The following is a 27,507-nucleotide window of genomic DNA, read 5'->3' on the forward strand; positions in this document are numbered from 1 at the left end:
TGGGATGCGCGCGCTGCCCGAGGGGCCCGGTGCGCGGGGGAAGAGCGGCGGAGTCCGCAGCCGTGACGCAGCCGCGTGACGTCTCTTCCCGCTGCCAAGCAGGCACTATGGCGTCCGGCGCGGATGGCGAGCGGCAGCTGCGCTTTTACAGGGAGCTTCCTAAAGTGGTGAGAGCTGCGTCAGGTCCGCAGGGTCGGGCGTTCTTCCCGCGGGGCCGGGCCACCTCCCCTTTCTCCACGTTCCCCGCGGCTGGGCTGGTTCTTCCCGTGCAGCTGCCGGAGTCACTCCAGCGCTGCCTACTCGCTGCCCTCGCTGGGGAATGCGCTGGGCTGGGTGCAGTGATGATAGACCAGCAGCCCACATTATGCATCCTTTGTGTTCCTCCCCGCTTGCACGGCAGGGAATAGGGCAGTGGTTCTCAAACTTTTGTACTGGTGACCCTTTTCACACAGGAAGCCTCTGAGTGTGAGTGATCTCCCCCCCGCCCTTATAAAGTAAAACACTTTTTTATATTTAACACCATTATAAATGCTAGAGATGAAGCGGGGTTTGGGGTGGAGGCTGACAGCTCGCGAGTCCCGTCCCCCCCCCGGTAGTAACCTCCCGACCCCCAGTTTGAGAACCCCTGGAATAGGGTTTGACAGCATTCAATGCTACGCTGGGCTGGGTCTGCAAGTCACCTTTCTTCTAACTGGGGTGGGTGAGCAGTGAGAGTTCATCCACAGAGTGGCTTGGGCAGTAGCCCTGCTCATGTAAAATCTCCTCATTTGTAAAGCACCTACGTTTGAGGAGAGGCAGGCACCCCAGAAAATCAGCCAGCACCTTTTGGTTCTTGTGCTGGGAGCTCTGTAGAGAGATTGCAATTGAGAAAACATACAGATTAAGGGCTGCAGCCTTTTTTGGTTTCCCTAGTTGTTTTCCTGAACCCAGGCTGTCACATTGCACGAACACTTTTCTTTAAAGATGCGGCTAGTTGTACTGCCTTTAAGAAAAAAAAAATGACTCACATTGACCATTCGATTCTTCACAATGTGAGTGTTTTCCATCTTTATTTGGACTATATGTAGTCTGCTTCACTCTGGCTACTCTTGTGCCTGTAGGAGTAAATCTGCCCTCTTTGCCTCTGGTCACTTGCAACAGAATTGGGGTGAGACAAGAGGAGCTCAGCCCCCCGCAATGGTGCCGTATCCTTGGTGCACCAGCATATAGGTCCTTGGGGGTCTCTCTCAACCATGCTCACTTCGTGTTTTACACAAGTGAACTATTGCAGCTCTGCTGTGGAGTCGCTTCTCCTGCCACTTTTACAGGGTGAGCAGTTCCTGTCCTTCACCCTTTTCCCTGTAGGTGAAGTGATTCCTTGGGGTATGCAGAGGTCTTCCAGGGGCTGGTACATTAACTCATCTAGATATTTGCCTAGTTTTACAACAGCCTACCTAAAAAAGCACTAGTGAAGTCAGTACAAACTAAAATGTCAAACAGAAAATGGACTACAAGGTGGATAGAAAGCTGGTTAGATAGTCGGACTAACGGGTAGTGATCAATGGCTCCATGTCTAGTTGGCAGCCAGTATCAAGTGGAGTGCCCCAAGGGTCGGTCCTGGGGCCAGTTTTGTTCAATGTCTTCATTAATGATCTGGAGGATGGCTTGGATTGCACACTCAGCAAGTTAGCAGATGACACTAAACTGGGAGGAGAGGTAGATACTCTGGAGGGTAGGGATAGGATAGAGAGGGACCTAGGCAAATTAGAGGATTGGGCCAAAAGAAATCTGATGAGGTTCAACAAGGACAAGTGCAGAGTCCTGCACTTAGGACGGAAGAATCCCATGCACCGCTACAGACTAGCGACCGAATGGCTAGGCGGCAGTTCTGCAGAAAAGGACCTGGGCGTTACAGTGGACAAGAAGCTGGATATGAGTCAACAGTGTGCCCTTGTTGCCAAGAAGGCCAATGGCATTTTGGGATGTATAAGTAGGGGCATTGCCAGCAGATCGAGGGACGTGATCGTTCCCCTCTATTCGACGTTGGTGAGGCCTCATCTGGAGTACTGTGTCCAGTTTTGGGCCCCACACTACAAGAAGGATGTGAAAAAAATTGGAAAACGTCCAGCGGAGGGCAACAAAAATGATTAGGGGACTGGAACACATGAGTTATGAGGAGAGGCTGAGGGAGCTGGGATTGTTTAGTCTGCGGAAGAGAAGAATGACAGGGGATTTGGTAGCTGCTTTCAAGTACCTGAAAGGGGGTTCCAAAGAGGATGCATCTAGACTGTTCTCAGTGGTAGCAGATGACAGAATGAGGAGTAATGGTCTCTAGTTGCAGTGTGGGAGGTTTAGGTTGGATATTAGGAAAAACTTTTTCACTAGGAGGGTGGTGAAGCACTGGAATGATTACACCACCTCCCTAGGTAACCTCTTTCCTTATAGATTTTTAAGGTCAGGCTTGACAAAGCCCTGGCTGGGATGATTTAGTTGGGGATTGGTCCTGCTTTGAGCAGGGGGTTGGACTAGATGACCTCCTGAGGTCCCTTCCAACCCTCATATTCTATGAAATGACTTGTTTATATTGCTCTATATACTATGCACTGAAATGTAAGTACTGTATTTATTTTCCAATTGATTTATAATTATATGATAAAATGAGAAAGTAAGCATTTTTAGTAATAGTGTGCTGTGACACTTTTTACAGCAACCACCTGTAAGAGCAGCCTACAGATCGAATGCATTGTAGAGCTACTAAAAGCATAACTGCAAGTTGAGGATGAGGACAAAACTGATAAGCTGTAGGTCTTTATTGGCAGTGTATTTGCACAAAAGGAATTTCTGCCCATTTATCAAGGAAAAGATTCAAGCAAACAGCTCTTGGGTTCCTAACAAGCTGTAATACAATCCATTGTGTCATGTTTATTTGTCCAAAAGTACTCAATTGATTTCCACCACCGACAAAATTTTTAAAATTTTTGTATTGCCTGACTCCATTCAATTATTTTTCAAGGACTGTTGCAAGCAAATCAACATATTTCCTTTTTTTTGCTTTTATTTTTTTTCCCTGAGGCCACCTCTATAAGTCTGATTCTGATAACAGGTTTTGCTACGTTCTAAAGGGTGTGGTCTGGCACATTCCTGCTATCATAGCTACACGTTCCTGGAACTCTTATCTGCTCAACAATTCTGGAGTCATGTACAACAAATTTCACGTCTACTATTTGAGTGTTTATTCATTAAAATTGGCACAGGTGCATGATCCAAAACAGATATTGACACTTTCTCTACATTTTGATGCTTCCATTGAAAAAAGGTGTTTTGAAGGCATCCTTGCAAAGTGTCTTGTCTTTTTGTGGGTGACAGATTCTCATAGTGAATTCTGCAAGGAGTTTAATTGGCATGGTATGTGGAACAGGCATGCCTTTTATTAGTATTAGAGTTTCTGGACTTGATTTCCAGAAGTGGTAAGTAGCAAGAGCTCCCATGAATTGGACTTGTGGTTGCTCAGCACTTCTGACAATCACCCCTTCTATGTTTTATTGTACATTTAGTATTATATTATTTTTAAGTATTTTACAGCGATAGTAAAAATTTCATCATATTTATCAGTCAAGCATTTTGTGAAAACATTTTGCCAGTTTTTGCCCTAATAAAAACAGGTGCTAAAAGGGGAGGGGCAGGAGAGTGAAGATGTGTGGAACAAGCTAGGTATTTTGCAGACAAATTTTGAAGTAAGATGGAGCAACACAAGAAGACTATTCCAAATGATGGGCAGCAAGATTGTGAGAAGGGACAGAGAAGAGGGTGATGCTTAATGAAGTGTGGAGCTGAGTAAAGGATGATTGGGTTCGAGAGAGAGGCTGGAACAAGTCGTGAGTTCTAAATTCAAGGAGTGCAGTTCAATTGCTAATTCTGTTTTCTGATTATAGAGGGAAGTGAGAGCTCACTATGCTTTTATGTGCTCTTAAGAGAAAAGGAAGAATACGTCTGGGTCGAAAAAATGCTGCTTTTTTAGTCTAATTAAAAAGACGATGAACCAGTTTAGGCCCAGATTTGACCGGTTATAAAATTGAGTAAGGAATAGTGCTCATGTTCTAAATTATTTTTAAAATCTTAAAAAGTAAGATCTGTTTTCCCTCCACCCCCCAAGGTGTACCACTACAGTAATTAACTGAGACTTTAACACTCTTCACAGTGGCACCTACATTCTTGCTGATATCACTGCTAATGCTCCCAATGAGAAGTAAATAAGACAATCTCATTTGGGGCACCGGCATATAGAAACCCAAGTCAAAATAGTCATTATTTGCCAAATGCAGAGACAGGATTGGTCAGGAAATCTTTTATTTTCAACCTTCTAATAAAAAAGCAATACAACATAAAAGAAAAAAAAACCCTGAAATCTAACTGAAATTAAATATACCGTCCACTCCTCTTGATTTGTTTATAACATAGGAGCTCCACGCCCACTTGAATGGCTCCATCAGTTCTGTTACTATGAAGAAACTTGTGGCCCAGAAACCATATCTTCAAATCCATAATGGAATGACAGTGATTGACAAGGGGAAGAAAAGGACTTTAGAAGAGTGAGTATCTATAACAGGGGTGGGCAGACTTTTTGGGCTGAGGGCCACATCTGGGTGGGGAAATTGTGTGCAGGGCCAGGGCAGAGGGTTGGGGTACGGAAGGGAGTGCGGGGTGTGGTAGGGGGTGCAGTGTGCAGGAACGGGCTCAGGGCAAGGGATTGGAGCAGAGGAGGGGTACGGGGTATATGGGGGGCTCAGGGCAGGGGTGCAGGAGGGGTGTAGACTGTTGGGAGGGAGCTCGGTGCAGGGAGCTCAGGGTGCAGCAGGGGGCTCAGGGCAGGGAGTTGGGGTGCAGGAGGGGTACGAGTTGCAGGCAGGGGGATTAGGGCAGGGAGTTGGAGGATGGGGTGCAGGAGGGGTTCAGGCTCCAGCCTGGTGGTGGCAGCTGTGTTCACCTGGGCCAGGGCAGGCTCCTTGCCTACTTGCCCTGGCCCCACGCGGCGCCACTCCGGGAAGCGGCCAGCACCATGTCCCTGCGCAGCCCCCAGGGGAGGGGGGGCACAGGGCTCCATGCGCTGCCCTTGCCACGCCTCCAGGTACCTCCCCCAAAGCTCCCATTGGCTGCGGTTCCCCATTCCCAGCCAATCGGAGCTGCGGGGGGGCGGTGCCTGGAGGCAAGAGCAATGCATGGAACCCGCGGCGCGGGGCCTGCGGCACCACGGGGGTCAATCCTGCGGGCCGGATCCAAAGCCCTGAGGGGCCGGATCTGACATGCAGGCCGTAGTTTGCCTATCCCGATCTATAAATTACAACCTTAATTCTCCCCACTTCTCCCCCCCCCCCCCTCCCCCCCGGTCCTTTATGAATACATTGAAACCAGTAGAATCTGTAAGCTTGCACTGTGTGGCTGTAGAAAACATAATTAAAATTGAAGGTTTGGGGTTTGTTTTTTTTTGTAATTTGTAAATGTAATTTCATCATATTTTAACATCATTAAGAAAATTATTACTTTTTAAAAATATCCTTAGGAGAAGATAGTTTTTTCATTTCTTAAATCTGTGAAGTCACTTCTTTCTTGTGTGCAAATGGAACATGTATCCCTTGTAATCTTTCTTATTAATTTTGTTTTCCTTTTAATCAGATGATTGAAAATATTTACAGAGAGCCTGGGCTCTTTAGAGAAAATCCAGTCAAGCAAGATTTCCTAGTTGGGCAAATATAGCTAGTAATTTAACACATAGGCAAACAAAGATTCTTAGTAAATGCTTTACACTATACATGCTCTACATTTAATCGCTACTGAATTAATAATTTTTAAGGCCAGAAAGGACAATTATGATGATTCAGTCTGTGCCGCAAGAAAGCCAGTGAATACATGTTATTCAGGTATGGGTTTGCAAGTGGGAACGCTCATCACACCAGCACACTTTTATATGCTTAGCCTTTTAACTTTTTTGTTGTAGATGTTTTCAGATGTTTAATATCATTCATCAGATTACCAATAGGACCGAAGATATATTACTGGTAAGTTGTACAAGGCTTTGTTTTAAAAAATCAGAGCATTTCTCTTTCAAAAACAACTCCTTGCAAAGGTAGCAAGAAAAGTTATTGCACTTGTATCTGTGCCCAGTGTGTAAATGCCAAATGGAGCTGACTGTAAATTATTGAGCTCAGAGATTCAGTAATACATTAGTCAATGGCATGTAAAAAATATTTCTGTAAAAAGTGAGAATTTAGAAATGTCAGATTCTACGTAACTGACATTTTCATTTTTTTTCCTTCAGAGCAGTGAGCTACCAATATTGGAAGTCAGTCTGTGCTCTCAGATGACTGAACTGATAATCAATTATGAATGTGATATCCATTCATATTTACCTATGCTTTAATTTAGCAGAGTCTCCTAATACTTCTTTGTCTCAATGTATATGCAGAGTTCCTTACTAGAGCTGTACTATGTTCACTTCTGGGTCCAGCACAGAGAGGGAGATCTGCTGGTGGGAAAGCGTATCTCAGGGTGCGGAGTGGTGCAAAGTGTTGTGAACGTTTCCTCTCCAGATGGGGTTTCAGGCGGCCAGTACAACCCTCCAGGTGGTCAGGATTGCCAAGGAAGAGGTCATTGCCATTGGTAGGGCAGTGGAGGGAGGTACTGTGTCAGCACATTGCCACTGAAATCCCCATTGGCCAGAGCAGCTTTGATACCCTGATAAAACTGGACAGAAATGTAAACACCATGGGATTTAAACAACAACTCCTATTAATATTATGTAACTATATTTCCATGTTTCACACTGAAAGCTTACATGCATGTCTTTATCTTTGAGTCATCCAGTGTAACAAATTATAAATCTTTAATTTCAAAATATTGTATATGCTGTTTTTAACCAGGTAACTAAAGAAGTTATTAAAGAATTTGCTGCTGATGGGGTCAAGTATCTGGAGTTAAGGAGCACACCTAGAGAAGAAAATGGCACTGGTACAAAGTGTTCTGACTTTTAATTAGTATTCCAGATTATATTATAGAACCTCTCACATTATAAAGTTAATATTAACAATATGGTTTGGATAGTACCTAGTGAATTATGGCTGACATGTAAATAACTGCTGGAGTCACTTTTGAAATCCAGTTGTTTCAGTAAATGTGACAGATTTAGAAACAAATCAGTGAATGTCCCACTGTCAAATCTTTCATATAGTGGCAAATTCCTCTTGTAATTTCATTGAAACCAGTGGAATTGCTCCCTGGGTGATTTTTTTCCCAACCCATATATTTATATAAAAATATAAATAAAAAAATACATGCACATATGTATGTTCAGTGTTATAAATATAATTATTTGCAGTGAACTGAATAATGAAAATGATAATGTGGATAAAATTTTCCTTTTAGTAAGATTTTGGGGGTGGGTGGGTGGGAGGGAATTACATATTGAGCCAAAATCTTTCCTGTCATAGCTTCACTATCCAGTGCACACAAGTGCTTATGTCAGTATACTTACGTCACTCGGGGGGTATTTTATTCGTACCCTGGAGTGACACAAATTATGGTGACATAGGCTGTAGTGGAGACATAGCCTTACTGTAGTTTTGTTTCTTGTAATAGCTGCTACATTTTCTTTCTTATTTCTCTTAATCTTTTTATTGTTTTTAAACAAATATTTCAGTGGTGCATCAGGAAACCCTATTGTTAGACTCTTCTGTAAAGTTATTTTTCTTTTCTCCACAAACTCAGAGCAAACAAAATCCAAAGGGAGGCCTCAAAGTAAAATTACATTTGTTGGTAAAACCAGCCCTATACAAAATGTAAAATCACAGAATAAAATCAAGATGGAGAATGAAACTACCATCCCAACGTGCAAATAAAATATAAGATCAAAGAGTAAAAGGGGGGGGGAGGTAAAATGAAAAATATTTTCATGGTCAGTCTAGGATTTTATCAAACTTAACTTTTTATAATCAGTCCGCTTATATCTACTCAGATCAGATGTGCTTATGCTGGTGTGTGTGTTTTATAGGTATGACCAAAAGGGCATACGTGGAAGCTGTACTTGAAGGAATAAAACAGTGTAAAGAGGAGGATTTGGATATAGATGTCAGGTAAAATAACGTGAAAATCTTCTGATCTGGGATTTTGTTATGAACCTAGTGCTTAGCCGAGGTTTACAGATCATGAATGCCGGGGAGGAATTTATATAGAAACTGGATGATTTTTGACTTTTTAAAGTTTTTTTTAAAAATTAAATATTTTTTAAGGGGTGCATCTTAAATAAGAAAGCATCTTGTACACCAAAAAAAGGTATTTACTATTTTATCAGTGTCTCTAAAACATGAGTACTTTACCATTTTTAGCTTCATTTTAACCTTTTCTATAAGTAAAAAACTCCCATCTCCAAAATGCTTTCAAACTATTTAATAGTTAACAGTTCATATTACTTAACAATCTACGTATAATGTAGCTGGCGAAGTGACAAAGTGGCCCATGCTCCTATTTGCTAAAATACCAAAATCCTTTTTTACAACAGTTTGTAAAGATGTGTAATTAAAAGCGTTTTCTGATATTTTATGTGAATTTTGCATTTTCCTAAGCATTACGCGTAGATCAAACGATTGATGTATGATGAAACCTAGCCCACATGGTTGCATTTAGCAGTGTTTAGTACCTGTGTTGTTAATACACTGTATCTTTTAAGTAAGCTTATAAAATAATTGTTGTAATTAAAAAAAGGAGATACAATTTAGCCATTGTAGAACAGATTTATTTACTGCATACACCATGTTAGTTCTAACAAAAATGATTTTCTGACTATTAATAACGGAAATGCTCGAGGCCAAAGCAAGTTCGATATAACGCGGTTTCACCTATAAGGCGGTAAGATTTTTTGGCTCCTGAGGACCACGTTATATTGGGATAGAGGTGTACTACATGGGTATAGGGCACCATTTTACTTGCATAACTGTATCCAGATGAAGAGTTGTACTGGTTTAACTAGTTTGGTTAAAAAAATCAACCCACTACCAAATTAGTTATACTGGTACAATGACACTGTGTAGATCAGGCCTTAGAAAGACACTGAAGTTTCTATTAGTAATTTAACAGATAATATAAACTTGAATTTTAAACCAGCTATCAAAAGTGAAATGGCCTGTGAAATGGCCTGTCAGACTTTTATCATGTACAAACCTTCGGCAGTTTTGTTCCTCTTTAAAACAAATAAAAAACACCCACAAACAAAAAATCAACAAACAGAAAACTACTGACCATAAACAAATAAAAACTACAAATATATTGGACAATTTTTGAAAAGTTTGAATTATTTTAAAATGACCAACCCACCCCAGTGAAGTTGATGTAGGAAAAAACACATACTGTGCAAACAGCACCTGTGTAGTTATATGCAGGAGCACTGGTTACCATGTACAATTTTCTTCTGAGTTTCACTTGTTTTTGAGAATTGAAAAATCTAAGAGAAACTCAAAAAACATGAACCAATAACAAAATGAGTTTATTAAAACCTCTCAGAATTGTTTATAAGTCAGAAACTTGATAACTAAATGGTGGGAAACCCGAAGAAGATAAACAGCCACTAGTTAGGGATCCAGCTTTCCTCTGTGGGAAATAGAAAATTAATTTTTGCAAGAAACTAATAATACAGGTTAAAAATCTGCTCTGAAAAGTTGTCCTTAGTTCTTGACTTCTTTTGTGGGCCTTCTGTAAACTATCTAAGGTATAGGGCTACCTTCTCAAAGAGGGTTGCAGTGGTGCACCTGCAGAAATCCACATTGTTGCAGGCTGAATGAGTAATTGCATCCCCCACAGGGTCACTTATGTGTGAACACAGTTAACTTTTTGCACTCCAAAATTTTTCTGTTTGCTACATATTGCCTTTGAAAATTTGGACCATAAAGTTTTTTTGGTTTTTCTGGCAAAATATATTGCGCCTCTTAATAGTAGAGGAGTAATAATAACAAACTAGATATAAATGTGAATTAAGATACATGTATCATTTGTATACATTACATCATAACAATATAATACTATGTCACAGTGGTCAGCATTTGTACAGCCAGTTAGGAGGTTCCTTAGTATCTTACGGATTGGCCTTAATATCTTTTGCCTATGCCTGAGATGTAGGGTGTTGCAGAGGTCAAATTCTAGGCTCTTTGTGGAAGGGAGGGGCTGAATTGTTTGAGCTGGCATGTCTTGCTGGCTAATCCAGAAAACAGCATTGGTAGTAGCTTCAGAGAAAGAGTTGATATATGAAAGTTAGAACTTTGGTGTGCAGGCTAGTAGCCAGACTGGGACATGATGCAGTATAGGCAGTGGCTGGAAGGATGTTGCCTGTCCAGAGGACAGGAGAACTCTATGCTGTGTCTTATGTGAGATGATGTATGTTTTTTAAGAAGTATTTAGAGGTCCTTCTCTGGAGATGCAGCTTACCAGATCTTTCCTTTCCCAGGGCTTGGAAAAAGTTGTTTTGGTTTTATGAAAAAGGAAGAACCAAACCATGCCAATAAAATTATTGAAAGAAAATCAGTTTATCCCAAGTGAGGGTTGAGTTCTAGCTCCTTGTGTTCAGCTATATAAGCCCAAACTTTTGTTTCAGTGTTACATTTTTGCCTCTAGAGTGGAGCCAGTATGGCTGGAAGGGAGATGTCATGAATGTAATGCTGGAATTAGAGCGGGTATGCACATGGGCATTAGAGATGTGTCATTCAGCCGCTGTGATAACAGCGTGGTGCACTGGTATTGTTGTGTGCTTCTCTGTACACGCATACTTACCCTGTTACGTGCCATCAGAGCTTTACAATAACAGTTGTGACAAAAGAAGCAATTGCTATTTAAGTTGAGTGCAGTGTTGCTTTTGCTGGTAGTAGATTGTTTCTTTGTCCTTCACCTGCTGTCACTGTTCATATTTAATGTAAGGTGTACATCTCTATTCTAGGTTTTTAATAGCAATAGATAGAAGAGGTGGACCTACCGTGGCCAAGCAAACTGTTAAACTTGCTGAAGAGTTCCTCCTTTCCACCGATGGGATTGTGGTAGGGCTTGACCTCAGTGGTGATCCCACCGTAAGTTATTTTCCTTGAAGATGGGTACTTTTATCATTGTAATGATCATAGTATCAAATTTTATTTTTACTTTTAGTGCTTTGGATAATTTTCCTTTGGGGGCATTAACTGTTCACAGCAAGGGTTAGGAACGATTATTTCCCCCCATCTAAAATATTGTATAAATGGGTATAGATGCATTTTGGAGTGCTTTGCCTTCATCTGAAGTACCAGTTATTGGCCAATACTGAAGGCAGAATGTTGTTGCTATATTATTATATAATTTCTTTTAAATAGTACCCACAATGTTGTGTAAGGTGTTTTTCAAACATAAAAGAAAGCACACAATCTAAAGACAGAAGAACAGGTAGTAATAGTCACAGTAGTACTTGGAATTATGGTTCTTGCCTGGCAAATCCTATTTTTAGTCATTTTACTTGACTTTGGAATGTATGAAGGAGTTGAGGGGGTTGGACAGAAAGTTGTTTTGGTTCTTAACAACTGCCCTTTATATAAAGGACACCATCAACTAAAATAAACACACTGATGTGTTGTTACTAGTAACATTTGCTGAATTGAAAATGATTAGGGAAATACATTTCTCTTTATTGTCTCACTGTTTACTTGTACATTTAATAGCAATTTGTCTGTAGTCAGTTGCACTGTTTCCCCTATATAGTCAGTCAGTAAACTTGCTGGTTCTTGGTTAAATGTCTTGCTCATATTCATGGTGTGAAGATAACACCTGTCTGTCAAAAAATTGAAAATGTACAAAATGATACACAATTATCAAAAAAGGGAACTTAAAAGCAACTTCTGAGCCCAGGAAAGCATCTACTACCACATTGCTCTGATTGTATCAGATTGATTGGGGTGGAGGCATTTTGAGTAAACTGAGAATAGACACAAAATGAGAACTAAGGCTGGTTTACAAGGCCCCACAGTTTGGTCTATGGGGGTGTGAATTGCAGTAGGTGTCTTTTAGTTTGCATCCTCAGCATTCACTTGGTGGGTTACAGTGCAACATGCCAGTGTGCACTACAGTTCACATCCCATAGTCTGAACTGCAGGGTCATGTAGACAGACATAAAATGCAAGCACCTAATATGCTGCTGTTATAAAGAAAAGAAAAGAGGTTGAAGAATATAGTTCTCAAATTGAGGTGAAAAAAATTGATTCACTATATTTGATTATATGGGATAGCAAAAGAAAAATGATTAAAATTAACTGCTTTTGAATGAATTATATTAATAATCTGAAACTTCATCATGATTGTATAATTGGAAAGGTTTCAATAAAAAATACCTCCTGATTAATCATGCATTTTTGTTTGGATTTTTCTTCAAGGCAGGACATGGCAAAGATTTTTTTGAACCCCTTTTCGAAGCAAAAAAGGCAGGACTGAAACTGGCATTGCATCTTTCAGAGGTAAATTCTTAATGTCTGCGCTAACTTTTTTCTGCAGCCTCCTTTAAATAAAAACCTATTGTAACTAAAAGTAACGTCTGTGGATTTTCAGTTTTTCAGGTCGAAGTAATGCTAGTTTATGGCATTTTGAAGAGATGGGGTTAGGAAAGAGAAATTTAAAGTAAACACTCATATATATATGAGTTTTTCCCTTCAAAATACATATATATATTTTGAAGGGAAAAACCCCCCAAAGAATCAAAACCCAACCACCTAACCAACTTAGTCAAGTAACCTTGACTAAATCTCTCCTACCTTTCTAGGGGTGTTACAGGCCACCAGAGAACCATGCAGGCTCCACTCCTGTGATTTATGATGTCACAAGAAATGTTTCAATGGTGCTATTGTCAGTTTTGAATTCTGTGTTAATTTTGGATAGATCAATCCAGTAAATGATATAATACAATAAATGTTGAGAACCACAGAAGGAATGCCAGTAACATAACAAACTCTGCCTTTAAACCTGCAAGGTCCTTACATGATTTATTAAATTATGGAAACAAATAGGACCTCAGTATCATAGGGAAAACCCTGATTCAAGAGCATGACTAAGCCTTGTTCATTAAGGATTATTGGAGGAACTATTGGCTGTAATTTATTGTATTTGAAATTTACACATATATTGACTGATCCATTGTCACCTACCTGAAGTATATCTGGAATATCATATAGTAGATCTTGTTATGCACCTGTTTTACTCACATGAGTAGTTCTGTTGACATTTTTAGCTGTTTGTGTATGTGAGACGAGGAGAATTTGGAGTATGATCTCTAACATTGAAGATCGACCTAGAGTTTGTTTTAGCAGGCCTGATGAATAATGAAAACCTTCTAATTTCTGAAAGAAGTAGTGCCTTTAGGAAATGAAGGCTGATATTATTAATGAGTTTTTTGCATCGAACTCTTGTGCAGTGCTCTGAAAATGTGCTTCCGAGTGCCTCACCTTCTTCTTTCTGTCTCTGTCTTATTGTGTAACTTCTCTGTTCTGCAGTCAGTTTATCCATTTGTACATTGGAGATAACTGTAACCTTCCTTCACAAGGTAGTTGAGGCTTATTTCATTAAGGTTTGTAAAGAAAATTGAGGTCCTCCAATCAAAAGTATTTCAGAAGTGCAAATAACTAATGTAATCTGTCCTTTTATCCGTTTTCCAATGAGTGCACTTCCATCTTCCAGTTCCTGCATCTCTTCCTTCTCCAAAGCATAATAACTAATACTAATTAACACACACGTTTATTTCTCATTTTCTTTGTTGATAAAATATACAAATACAAAAACCCAGATCTGATCTGGGGCTGATGTAGGACTTTGATTATTCAGCTGCAGTATAGTGCCGTTACAGACTCTGTGCATGGTGGGGTGTATTCTGTTTTAGATCCCAGATAAAGAAGAGGAGACCAAAATTCTTCTTGGCTTACCTCCCGACAGAATTGGACATGGTACATTTCTCAGCTCTACAACAAGTTCAGAGGACCTTGTGGAGCTTGTTAGACAGAATCACATACCTATAGGTAAGCAAGAAGATAAGAAAATCGCTTGGTAGCCCTCAGGCTTTGATACATTGTATCTTGCAAATGATTCAGTAAGTCTGAGTAGATTTATATCTCCCAGAAATAAATATGGAAAGATATTTGTGATGTGGAAATATATGGATACGGTGAGAAAATAACTGATACAGATGATGTTTTACTAATGCTTCTGCTTTTCATTTAAAATAACATTGGTCATAGAATATTTTTAAACATTTTTACTGAGTGCCATTAATTAAATGTCTAGGTATTTTATATGCATATATTTCAATATACACACACATTGTCATACACTATTCTCAATAGTGGTGCTTCTTAGCAGTTTAATGCCAGTCCTTGGTGTAGAATCAACAAATAGTGGGGAAAACGGCAACAGGAAACAGAGATCTGGAACATTAAAATAGTACAAAATTGCCATGTGTTTACATTTGTTGCCACATGGTTAATATCAATAAACTACACCTTAGTAATTTGTATAGTGAAATTTATTTTAAGGCGATGTAAAAGGATTTAGTGGCATCTGTGTAGACTGTTGAAAGTTTTATATCTGCTTCAAATACATAGGGACATAAGAATTGTGATACTGGAGCATTGATGTGTCCAGTCAGATATCATGCCGCTGGCAGTGGCCAATAATGGTTGTCTCAGATGAAGGTAGAAAATCAAAACATAACCCTGTTGGGCAGTGCATGTGGTGTCTGTGCTTGTGCACCAGTTCTTCAAATTTGGCGCACAACCAGTGAACTGTGCACCTAACCATCCATTTGACTGTATAAATCCAGGTATTTTCATGTGTGCACACATGAACATTTTGGTCCCGTGTTTGAATATGTTTTTAGTTGGGATATACAATATATTGTAAATGTCGTGAATCACCACACATTTAAAAAAAAAAGAAAAAAAACCCCCGGGTAACACTGAACTATTTAGCTATGGATTGAAATGTGTCCATTAGTCTACCCAAAGATCATATTTTTGGTTCTGTACATATCCTTGTTTTTTTCTTTTAATTCAGAGTTTTTCCTTTTATCACTTAGAACTTTGCATGACGTCAAACTTCAAAAGTCAGACTGTACCTTCCTGTGACAAACACCATTTTGGATACTGGTACAACATGGGCCACCCTACTGTACTTTGTGTAAGCCATTTTGATTGTACAGAATGCATTTAGATGCTGACCACACAGAACATGGAAACTGGGTCACTGGAGCCAAGTTAGGGAAACATACCTGTTACTATCTATACAAGAGCCAACGGGACAAGGACTTTCTCTGACCTCACTTATAAGAAATCTGATACCCTGTTTAGGGAGAAATATATTGTAAAAATCTAGGAAAATTCAACTTCTACTTTTTATTGAAGAAGCAAATCCCAGTAGATTAAAAGTCTGATTTACATTAAATTTGGGGTCTATATAAGTTTTGGTATGAACCAGGGAACATTGCATTTGAACGTCTTAGCCCCTATATTTGTATTTTTAAATTGTGATTCCTTGTAATTATTATTTCCTTGTAATTTCAATTATGTGTCTGTTGCATTCAGAGGAAAATATGGGACTCCTCCTGTAGGTAATTAGTCCTGATCCCGTGAGATGCCAAGCACCTCAGCTCCCAGCATCTATAAAAACATCCATGGTAGAAAACATCACATTGGCTAAGTTAAGTAAGGTAAATTTAGGGACCTCTCTTCCTCACATGGTTCATAACCCACATGAGAGCCCTGGATTAGGGAGCAGGGACCAATTTAGTCCGTAAACGATCCTAACTTGAACATTTAACTGGCAACACTTATCTAATTGTTATTATTTATCATTTGTATTATGGTAGCAGCCAAGGACCATAATCGAAGTCAGGGCCCCATTGTACTAGGCACTGTTGTACAGGATGACACAGACCCTATCCTGATGATAAATACTCTAATATAAGACAAGGTGCAGCTAGTAGGTGGAGGGTAGAGGGGTATGGGAGGGTGGGGGCGGAACAGGGAAGGGGAAAGATTAACAGTTGTATGATCACACATTTACATAAGTTACACGTGTGAATAACTTGATAGTTCTGAATCATCAGAATTGTTTTGAAATATAAATAAGTGCCAGCAATCCCCACAGACCTTCTGTCTAGCCATTATCACTTCTCTGTAGGCATCATGGTAGAAGTGGGTCTTGAGGCGGAGCGGGAGGAGCAGCTTTATGGATTAGTTTGGAAAGGGTGCTCCATTTGTAGTAGGAGACATAGAATAAAGCACAAAGACTCTGGCTGTTTTTATAGACATCATATATTTTTAGAAATGAACTGTTCTTTCACTTAGCCTTCTTTATTCAGCATATGATATTTTTGGATGAGATATATTGATATTAATTTTCAACCAGTTTTACCCTACTGTATTTCACAGTTTACTGCAGCTAGTATTTATTCTATCTGTTAGTACTTACTTAAAAGATAGAATAAGTACTAGCTGCAGTAAACTGTGAAATACAGTAAACTGTGAAACTGATCGTAAATTAATTTCCTATTTTGCAAAGCTGGACATACTGAATGATTGTTCGTTTTTTTGTTTGTTTGTTTGTTTGTTTTTTTTTACCCCCCTCCAGACTGACGATAAAGGTGTCTTTGCAACAGATCTGTCTCAGGAGTACCAGCTGGTTGCTAAAACATTTAATCTGACGCCATCACAGATATGGGATCTCTCCTATGAATCAATCAACTATATCTTTGCTTCAGACAGTGTAAAATTGAAGCTAAGGGAACAGTGGCATAAACTGAAACCAAGTCTACTAAGTAATTGAACTAAAGTTATAAATAGATGAAAACTGAATATACTAGCTCCATTATTAAGGATGATCTGCCTAAGAGATTCTGTCTTTGGCCTTTTTAATTTTTATACAACCATAGGGCCCAGTCCTGTAGCCTCTGCTTATATGAATTAAGGGCTACAGGAACAGACCGTTATTTAACCAGGATGAGAGAGAAGTTCCTTTCCACACTTTGTCTGGAAAAAGTCAGTCAGTGAGTAAAATTCCAGATTTTTCACGTACTAAATACCGTATTCACTGTAGAGAAACTAATTTTTTAATTACTTTTTGCTGAAATCTGTTAAAATATCACAAATATTGGAACAATCATAACAAAATAAAGTTGAGTAGGAAAAGAACATAATACACACATAACAACAATGTGCTAAGCAGTATGTATATGTTTTTCTATATCAATCTTAAGTAGGCTGATGGAGCAGAAAGATATGGACAATCTCAGGGAGAAAAAAATACTTGTCAATAAGATCTTCACACTCAGTTAAGAGACACATTAGAACTGTTTCTGCTGATATAGATGTCTGACCAAAGCTTTCTGTGGGTAGTTTAATGAATACGCTGACACAATCAAGCTGAACTACACTATCGACACACTCAGAATTAACAGTGTGTTACAGTGTCTCTGTATTACACTGGCAAGCAGAAAAAAATTCTAAAAACAAATTCAACCCATGTGACATGTTTATGGGGTTTTGTTTTTAAAATGCTTTATTACAATTTAAAGTTTATTTCTTTCCATTTGTTTTTTTTTTTTAAACAAAAAATAGCTTTTTTGATGCTGTGTGTTTCTAAAACCACTACTTTTGTTTTTGCTCAGGGTTTGTAGATTGGAGGCATGTAAATTCTGCAGCAAATTATGTGAAGTTGTATCAGTATAAGGAAAGCATCCCTTATAAATAAGTGATACCATGTCTGTTTTGACACCACAGGGAGCTCTTTAGTTTGGGAAATGAGATGTGGTTTTTGTCAGTGTTATTAATTTATGCATTGATAGATCTGTCACTCTTCGCAGAAGTATCACTGACAACACAATCTTGCCATATGTGACTCCTATATCACTTAAGAGACTGTGTTTTGTGAGTATTTAAATAATTGTACTAGGAATTGGGATTTCACTTCATAGATTAGGAAAGAGATTCCGCCATGTAGAACTTTGGTCCTATTACTTTAGGCAATCCCTCTGCTGTCTGAGTTTCAGGAGACCAGACTATTAATGGCCTATGACAGACTGCATTTTTTGTAGTGCTAATAAAAGTAGACCGTACTGAAAGTTCTGAAGATATAAAGGCAATCTGTTTGATAAGTCACTGGCTATGCTGTTTCAAGTTTTTGTTGGCTCATGAGAACTGTCATTGGTAATGATTTTTTTTTTTTTTATCTTGTAAAAAGGCTACTAATATGGGTTATGTGTTGCCCCTGTCAACAATCATTGTCACATCTACTCTGCCTGATGCTGCCAGGTGCTCAGACAATTGAGCCCTTAAAAATCTTTTTAGGAGGGGGAGATCTTGCAACGGTCATGGGGATGGCTAATACTGTGCCTCCAAATATTTGTGATGTGCTCAGATTCCACAAGCCTAGTAATAGAGACCAGTCCTTGGTCTCTAGATGTCAGGGCAACTTGTTGTTGTGGCTGAGCTAATTGGAAAAAGGTTTATGATGATAAAAACTGGAGATAGAGTTAGAATGCTTATGTGGCAGGATGAGCTTTCTCAGCTATGTCATTTAGAATGAAGCCTAATGAGTGACCCAGTAGAGGGATAGTTCTTTTCTGCTGAGAATACTTACCTCTCATGTGCTAAGAAGTCAGTTCAGGCAATCAGTTATGTGACCTCCTAGCAGCAGCTGGATGTAGGAAACAAGCACAGCTTTGTGACGTCTGCTCTGTATAGAACGAGCTGTCCTGGCTGAGCTCTCCAGTTCTTTTCTGTGTCCCAGCAGGAGCAGCTCACTCTCTGACTTCTGAACTAGGGATTTAGTTGTTTATTGTGATCCACTTTCAGGTAGCTGCTGTTATATGTATGTGGGGAAGATCAAGACCTATCTGCATTCTGCTCCCACATCCCCCAGTCCTGAGGTCAAGGAAAGAGAGCTCTATCTAGGGTGAGGAGCCGTGATTCATGTGTTTTTAGTGAATAGTCCCCTAGCACCCTATCAGCCATCCATGATTGGGATCAGTTGTGCCCCAGCCATAAAGTACAAGTAATCGGTGTAAATTGCTATGTGGGGGTTGTGTGCCCACTGGCAAGCCAGACAGCATATGACTTTAGAGTAGAACCTCAGAGTTCCGAACATCAGCGTTTCAAACAGACCAATCAACCACACACCTCATTTAGAACCAGAAGTACACAATCCGGCAGCAGCAGAGACAAACCACTCCCCACCCCCCCCCAAAAAGCAAGTACAGTACTGTGTTAAATGTAAACTACTAAAAGAAAAAAAAGCGGCATTTTTCTTCTGCATAGTAAAGTTTCAAAGCTGTATGAAGTAATGTTCAGTTGTAAACTTTTGAAAGAACACCCATAGTGTTTTGATCAGAGTTATGAACAACTTCCATTCCTGAGGTTTCATAACTCTGAGATTCTACTGTATATTAAAACTGCTGCTCGGAGATGGGGTGCTCTGGAGAAAAGAGCAAAGGGTCACAGGCTGCGAAGTCCTGAGGGTAAATCTCATCTCTGCAGCTGATTGGCTGTATGGCCTTAGGCAAGTAACTTCACTTTGCTGCCCCAGCTTTCCAGGCTGTGAAATGGAGATAAATGCTATCTGTCTCATGGTGGTTGTTTGGGTCTGTTGTTTGTTTGTGCAGCATTCTGAACATGTAAAGTGGAATGTAAACGCTAAGTTTTGTGATGATCAATGCACACTTATGTCCATGCAAAACGCAGTGAGGGTCAGAAGCTAGCCTTCCATTTTCTATGTAGCAAATTCTTTCCAACCCTTTAGAAGTGGGTAGGATTCCATGGGACTCCCCAAGCAGTATTCAATTTGTTTTTCTTTCCACCTCCCATTCCTCTTTGTGCAGAGTGGCTTACCAGTCTGAGGCAAACTCTTTGTATAATCTCTCCTTTAGCTGGATCCCTCTAACTGGCTTTTAAAATACAAATTAGCTTTGTTTCCAAGTTAAAAAAAACCAACAACACAACCATTAGTCCAATTGTTTGTTTTGCTTTTTCCACTAAAAATAAATAAAATAGACTTGAATAAAAATCTATATGCCTTTTGTTTTAAAGCAAAGCCGAGGTAATCATGTATGAATTGTCATGTTGGTTTTAGTTAATGTTTAAGTCCCCGATCCTACAACTTGTTCTCCATGGGTTGATGCTTGCATCCCCGTGGATCTCCACTGAAGTCAATGGATCACCATGTAGATGCAAAGGTCTGACCGTGCAGAACAAGTTGCAGGATCAGGGCCTTAGTGTGTTACAATTAAACACACACTCCCGTAATAATGAATGGTTCCTGCCATGAGGATGTGTGAATATTTGTGATTGTGTACCTCATCCATATCTAGATCTAAACTATTTATACTACACTTGGGAACGTGGGATCTACAAGTATGTGAAATTCATATCCAGTGTAGGTTGACATTAAATGTGGATGATGGACTTTCCACATGCATCTGTTTTGTATTGGAAAAAAACCCACATCATTGAAGGAGATGGATTTCACTACAGTCTGACTCTGTCGATCTTTATTGCTACTCATTTATGGCTCTGTCCTCTTCCCACTGAAGTCCGTAACAAAACTCTCATTGATTTTAATGGTGAAAAGCACTGTGGTGATATCTTGGGACGCTGCATGCTCAGAGAGAATCTTCTTGGAAGCACAAGCCTTGTTTTGAAAATGGTTTAATAAAATCTCCTTGCTTATCATTAATGCTACTGCAATATTGTGATCTTCTCTAAATGCACTCATTTTTCATACGCGAAATAGTTTAAGTGCATTTGGTTCTTTTTCAGGGAAAGCATCATATTTTTTGCCATATCATCTTCCATCCTCCCTTGTACTTGTCCATTTCCGGTATTACAGATAGTACTGGTATTCATTGTTGTTGTTTATACATAACAAATGTGCAACTTTTAAAATGTAAAAGATGTGCATATTCTTAGTGCTCTAAGGGTAGAGGCTGAATCCTGAGATCCTTGATTTCAACTGGAGTGTAGCTGGAGTGAGGACTGCAGTAAGAAGTATTGCTGGAGTGAGTACATTTTAAACACGGACCTCAGTATTTGGTGCCCCAGTTTAGAAATACTCAGATTCCCTGGATCTACATTTAAAAAAAAATCCTTTTATCCTAGTCTCAACATACACACAAATCAATCTTTAAAAAAAGTTAAGGATTTAAGCTTGGGTCTAATAAAATTTGAACTCCCAGTTGCTGTATCACTATAACTGCTCTAGTATCTTGCGCCACTTGGCAGTATGGAAGTCTTGTTCCTCCACTAGATATTTACGTGGAATGACAGGAAGTTCCATGCATCCATGTATAATGTAAGGAGAGGGCTTGAGCGTCTATATAGACTGTGATACTAGAAGCAGGGCTTTTTTTTATGACCATCCACTGCACATGCAAGATGCTGTGCTAACAGGAGATATAGCTTTTCACCCATTCTGTCATGCATATGAACTGTCACGTCTTTAAGAGCATAATGGATAAATAGGTGCAGTTTGACTAGTATCCTGATTGTTCAGTCATCCAAAGTGATTACATTGTAACAAGCAGCATTTGGACCTCAGTTTTGAATACAGCTAGGTGAATATAGCTAAGTTGAATAATACAAGGAATCCAACTGGGCCAGTGAAGAACCCTTACATGGATATGCGGGATATGCAAGTAAGTGATATCATTAAAGTGGAGTATTCTGTATACTGTTTGGGCAGCACTTTAGGATGAAAGGTGCTGTATAAAATGTAAGATACTTTGGCTCACATTAAAAATTATAACAATTCCCCAACAGGCATGGAAGGGAGACTGCAGATATAGGACAGTTGTGTCACACCAATCTAATTACTCTTTGCTGTATATCTTTCTATATTAAATATTCTTATGGTTAATTTTTAAAAGGTACTGTAAGAAGTAAAAATCAACACTCCTTCTCATTGACTGAATGTTTTTCATGGCAGATGAAGGAAAGAAGCTACAGTAGACAACACCTAGGAAGGCACCCTGGATTTGTACTGGCAGGTGAGTGAAACAGGAAGGACACAGTAGCTGCGATTATCTGTTTGGGCTTCATTTTCTTCTGTCCTTTCCTCTAACTAGCCCAGAGACTGAATCGGTCGCACACTGCAAAAGACATAAAGCAGATACAGCTCATGTGAAGTAGGAAGATTGTGTCAACTCAGTTTTTACAAATTTACTCAATGGAAAATTTCCCCAAGAACTTAAGTTTAATCACCCTTTTCCAGTCCCCACTGTGATTGCCTATAGCAGTGTCAGTTCTGAGTGCTCACATAATACTGGTATGTTAACCAATGTGTTCTGGTACTATTTGCTTTGAGTTACATTGGCCTTCTATTATGGCAATAATATTGGCAAACTCTTGAATGACAGGAGAGGCCCCGGAAGACTGGAGAAGAGCTAATGTAATGTCCGTCGTTAAAAAGGAGGAACTGGGAAACTATAGCTCAGTCAGCCTGACCTGAATACCTGGGAAGCAACTGGAGCAATGTATAAAACATTCTATTTGTGAATACCTGGAGGATGAAGGGGTAATCACTAGCAACCAGCATGGATTTACTAAGGACAAATTATACTAAACCAGCTTGATTTCCTTCTTCAGCAAGGTAACTGGTTTGGTGGATAGGGAGAATGTGGTGGACATAATATACCTGGACTTTAGCAAGGCCCCCCCCACATTACATTCTGATAAGTAAACTGAAGAAATGCAGGCTTGGCAGAACTATCATTAAGTGGATACATAATTAACGTCCACAAACAAAGATTATTAATGGAATAATGTCATACTGGAAGGAGGTCTCAAATGGGATTCCACAGGGATCTGTTCTGTGTCAGCTGTTGTTTAACATCATTATTAATGACCTGGATGTAGGAATAGAGAGCATACTGATCAAATTTGCACATGAGACAAAGGCAGGGAGGGCGGCAAACACTTTGGAGGATAAAGCTTAAATTCAAAGGGATCTTGATAAATTGGAGAACTGGGCTATCAACAACAAAATGAAATTCAACAAAGACAAATGTAAGGTGCTACACTTTGGGGGGAAAAAAACAAATGCACTGATAGAAAATGGAGGATAACTGGCTTGGCAGCAGCACTGCTGAGAAGGATCTGGGAGTTGTGGTGGATCACAATCTCAACATGGGTCAACAATGCGATGCTATTGCAAAAAAAAAAAACAATTTTGGGTTGCATTATCAGAGGCATAGCATGCAAGTTACGGGAGGAGATAGTATTGCTTAACTTGGCACTGGTTAGGCCTCTGCTAGAGTACTGAATCCAATTTTGGTCACCAATATATAGAAAAGATGTAGAGAAACTAGAAAGGATCCAGCGGTGAGCTACAAAGATGATCAAAGGGATGGAATGCAAAGGCTGAAGGAACTGGGTATGTTTAAAGAAAAGGAGGACTTGTGGCACCTTAGAGACTAACAAATTTATTTCAGCATGAGCTTTTGTGAGCTACAGCTCACTTCATCGGATGCATGCAGTGGAAAATACAGTGGGGAGATTTTATATACACAGAGAACATGAAACAATGGGTGTTACCATACACACTGTAACAAGAGTGATCAGGTAAGGTGAGCGAGGGACAGAAAAAACACCCCACCTTTTCTAGTGATAATCAAGGTGGGCCATTTCCAGCAGTTGACAAGAACATGTGAGGAACAGTAGGGGGAAAAAATAAACCTGGGGAAATAGTTTTACTTTGTGTAATGACCCATCCACTCCCAGTCTTTATTCAAGCCTAATTTAATGGTGTCCAGTTTTCAAATTAATTCCAATTCAGCAGTCTCTCGTTGGAGTCTGTTTTTGAAGTTTTTTTCTTGTAATATTGCCACTTTTAGGTCTGTAATCAAGTGACCAGAGAGACTGAAGTGTTCTCCGACTGGTTTTTGAATGTTATAATTCTTGATGTCTGATTTGTGTCCATTTATTCTTTTACGTAGAGACTGTCCCGTTTAGCCAATGTACATGGCAGAGGGGCATTGCTGGCACAAGATGGCATATATCACACTGGTAGATGTGCAGGTGAACGAGCCTCTGATAGTGTGGCTGATGTGATTAGGCCTATTATGGTGTCTCCTGAATAGATATGTGGACACAGTTGGCAACGGGCTTAGTATAGGTTCCTGGGTTAGTGTTTTTGTTGTGTGGTGTGTGGTTGCTGGTGAGTATTTGCTTTAGGTTGTAAGCAAGGACTGGCCTGTCTCCCAAGATCTGTGAGAGTGATGGGTCGTCCTTCAGGATAGGTTGTAGATCCTTGATGATGCGCTGGAGAGGTTTTAGTTGGGGGCTGAAGGTGAACTATTCCTGACACGTTCTTGTCAACTGCTGGAAATGGCCCACCTTCACTATCACTACAAAAGGTTTTTTTGTTTTGTTTTTTTCTCTCTCTCCTCTGCTGGTAATAACTTACCTTACCTGATCTCACTCGTTACAGTGTGTATGGTAACACCCATTATTTCATGTTCTCTGTGTATATAAAATCTCCCCACTGTATTTTCCACTGCATGTATCCGATGAAGTGAGCTGTAGCTCGAGAAAGCTTATGCTCAGATAAATTTGTTAGTCTCTAAGGTGCCACAAGTACTCATTTTCTTTTTGTGGATACAGACTAACACAGCTGCTACTCTGAAACCTGGGTATGTTTAGTTTGGAAAAAAGATTAAGAGGGGATATGATAGTGGGCTCCAAATACTTGAAAGGCTGCCATAAAAAAAGACAGAGAAAAGTTCCCTCTTGCCACAGAGGACAAGACAAGAGACAGTGGTTTCAAACTACAGCATAGCAGATTTAGATTAAATCTCAGCAAAAACTTCCTAACTATAAGAACAGTAGGACAATGGAAAAAACTGTCTAGAGAATTCATGGAAGCTCTTTCAGTGGAGGTTTTCAAAAGGAGGCTGGATAGCCATCTGTCTTGGATGGTTTAGATACAACAAATCCTGCATCTTGGCCGGGGATTAGATTAGATGACCCTTGCAATCCCTTCTAACCTTATGGTTCTATGATTCTATGAGTCTTATATGTGCATTGTTTGTATATAATAGCACCTGGCTTTGTTATTCATGTTATAATCTTCACTTGCTACACAGTCCAGCCAACCCTGTACTTGAGTTGCAGAGGTTCTGCTTGTAGGCAGGCTGTTTCTATAACTCTGGAACTTTGTTGGTTGAGTGAGCGTTGGCAGCAGGAGTAAGATGTCACTGACAAACTGAGTCCCTTCTTGCTAGTTGGGAGGGACAGCCCCACAGCACTACACAGAGGGGTGATACAGGATACAGTGGTAAATACAAAGCCTGTAGTCTTTTTCTGGCTGCTAATAGGACATTTCCTTGTTGGCAAACTGCATCAGATCTGGAACCTTGAATGCTAATCTCCACTGCTTCGGGATAACTTTGCACTATGCCACTGCTTACACCTGCTCTGAGCAAATCTAATTGACATGGTGTTAAAAATAGTGCTGGCCATGAGAACTTTGTCAGCACTTGAGCCCCCACCATTGCTAATATCAGTCTAGTTGTTAGCAGTAACAGGAAAATTTCTGTAGTGTAAAGACCTGAGTTGGAGACTTATTCCAGTCCATTGAAAAGCAGAGGCAGATAAAGGGACTCGTAGTAAGGAAAATCTATATTGAGGATATTTGCTGGCTTGAGTGCTAATGGAAGAATGTACGTGTTTGACATATCAAAATTACTCTGATTCTATAATAATCCAACTTGATTAACTTAAAAATTTCTCGTACTTGGGTTAGAACACTTTTTTTTTTTTTTTTTTTTTTAACTTGAGTCTTAAAAGGTTTGAGTCCCTTTGCCCTGGCCACCCAAGCTCTGTGTTTATTACCTGAGTAACCCCAAGAAGAATCTAAATTGTGTTTAAGCATGGTTATTAAACTTATTTCTTATATTACCATAGATGGGCTATAGTTAGGGTTGGAAGGATTAGAGTTTTACTGGTAAATGTCAGTAAACATTGATTTCACCATACGCTCACAAACCAACGTAAAATACTTCCATAAATGATGATAAAAATGTAGATAGGCAAAGTAAGAAAAATGCTGCTTGAGAACTTATTAGAGTTTAATTTAAAGAGATTTACTTTGTGTATACTTTTGTTTATAATATAAACAAACCCCAAGCTATTAGACAGAATGCTTAGGTTTTCTACATACAAATAAGCAAGCATGTTTATTGATTAATTAAAAGTAAAGTTCAGTAGAACCTCAGAGTTATGAACATCAGAGTTACAAACTGATCAGTCAACCACACATCTCATTTGGAACTGGAGATACACAATCAGGCAGCAGCTGAGACAACCCCCCACCCCCACCCCAAATACAGTATATTACTGTCTTAAACATAAACTACTAAAAAAAAAAAAAAAAAGGGAAAGCAGCATTTTTATTCTGCGTAGTAAAGTTTCAAAGCTATATTATGTCACTGTTCAGTTGTAAACTTTTGAAAGAACAACCATAACATTTTGTTCAGAGTTACGAACAACCTCCATTCCTGAGGTGTTCGTAACTCTGAGACTCTACTGTATGAATTTACTGTTTGACTTTTCAACAAACCAGGCTAAAAGTAATATAAAAGAGGCATATTTAGTTTAAATTCATAGAGGAATGATTAAACAGCATGGATTAGTTTGCACATTTGTAAAATGACCATGTTTTTTGTTTCAGAGTAACAGCTGTGTTAGTCTGTATTCGCAAAAAGAAAAGGAATACTTGTGGCACCTTAGAGACTAACCAATTTATTTGAGCATAAGCTTTCGTGAGCTACAGCTCACTTCATCGGATGCATACTGTGGAAACTGCAGAAGACATTATATACACAGAGACCATGAAACAATACCTCCTCCCATCCCACTCTTTTTTGTCTATTTTAAATGATCATGTATTTAATTGGTTTTTAGTAATTATACCTAGACAAAAGTGTGTATGTACATGCGTGTACCCACCCAAAGTATATATAAATACAATATACTATATATATTTATTTTACTCATACAGGTATTATCACTAAGAACTAATGAAACAGTAAGTTAAATGAGCTTGATGGAAGTAGAGATTTTTTTCAGAAAGTGACTTAAAATTTGTACTTTACTAGCTTACCTCTTTATTCAAAACTGACTTTAATACTAATACTATTATGTGACACATGGCTCATGCTAAAAGTTACTCTTGCTATCATGATATAAGCTTTTTTTTCCTTTTCAATTTAAGTATTTTCAGAGCAGGGAGCTTGACTTTAATGTTTGTAAAGCACTGAGCACACTTTCAGTGAACTACAAATAAAATTAAATAGCTTGAAATAAATTAGAGTTGTTATCAACCAAGTTAACAAAACGATTAGTTAGGCACATGTTTTAAAAACTTATTTCCATCACAGTAACTTTCACCTTTCTCCATCTTTGCAATAAAAGTATTTTTTTCATAGCTTTAAAGATTCATTTGAAATTC

General features: G+C 39.2%; 1 protein-coding gene and 1 long non-coding RNA gene across 7 annotated transcripts in view; one reads left to right on the forward strand and one right to left on the reverse strand.

Annotated features, from left to right (window-relative positions):
* Positions 1 to 27,483, forward strand: ADAL (adenosine deaminase like). 6 transcript variants are annotated; one of them, XM_043523940.1, is made up of 11 exons: positions 1 to 167; positions 4,438 to 4,568; positions 5,972 to 6,032; positions 6,894 to 6,981; positions 8,021 to 8,102; positions 10,949 to 11,075; positions 12,402 to 12,482; positions 13,895 to 14,030; positions 15,086 to 15,186; positions 15,591 to 22,045; positions 26,728 to 27,483. In XM_043523940.1, exons 1-10 carry the CDS (start codon positions 108 to 110, stop codon positions 15,618 to 15,620), a joined length of 897 nt encoding a protein of 298 aa, XP_043379875.1. In that variant the 5' UTR covers positions 1 to 107; the 3' UTR covers positions 15,621 to 22,045; positions 26,728 to 27,483. The 6 variants fall into 6 exon arrangements, with proteins under 6 accessions (XP_043379875.1, XP_043379877.1, XP_043379876.1 ...); XM_043523942.1 differs by lacking the exon at positions 26,728 to 27,483 and adding an exon at positions 14,613 to 14,702 and having other exon boundaries at positions 16,639 to 16,694; XM_043523941.1 differs by lacking the exon at positions 26,728 to 27,483 and having other exon boundaries at positions 15,591 to 15,715; positions 16,639 to 16,694.
* LOC122461985 overlaps positions 20,790 to 27,507 on the reverse strand; it is a 12,842-nt gene continuing 6,124 nt past the window's right edge. Inside the window, exon 4 of the long non-coding RNA XR_006284298.1 lies at positions 20,790 to 22,147. This is a non-coding gene — a long non-coding RNA (uncharacterized LOC122461985). The remainder of the gene's footprint in view (positions 22,148 to 27,507) is intronic.

This window comes from Chelonia mydas, chromosome 10, assembly GCF_015237465.2.
Source record: "Chelonia mydas isolate rCheMyd1 chromosome 10, rCheMyd1.pri.v2, whole genome shotgun sequence".
Classification (NCBI taxonomy): Eukaryota; Metazoa; Chordata; order Testudines; family Cheloniidae; genus Chelonia; species Chelonia mydas.

Bases quoted from the DNA above. Each gene is read 5' to 3' on its own strand.
- ADAL (XM_037909995.2), top strand. From the start codon at position 108: ATGGCGTCCGGCGCGGATGGCGAGCGGCAGCTGCGCTTTTACAGGGAG. The intron at 168-4,437 runs GTGAGAGCTGCG...TTTATAACATAG, and splicing joins ACAGGGAGCTTCCTAAAGTG to GAGCTCCACGCCCACTTGAA. The intron at 15,187-16,638 runs GTAAGCCATTTT...ACCCCCCTCCAG, and splicing joins GCCACCCTACTGTACTTTGT to ACTGACGATAAAGGTGTCTT.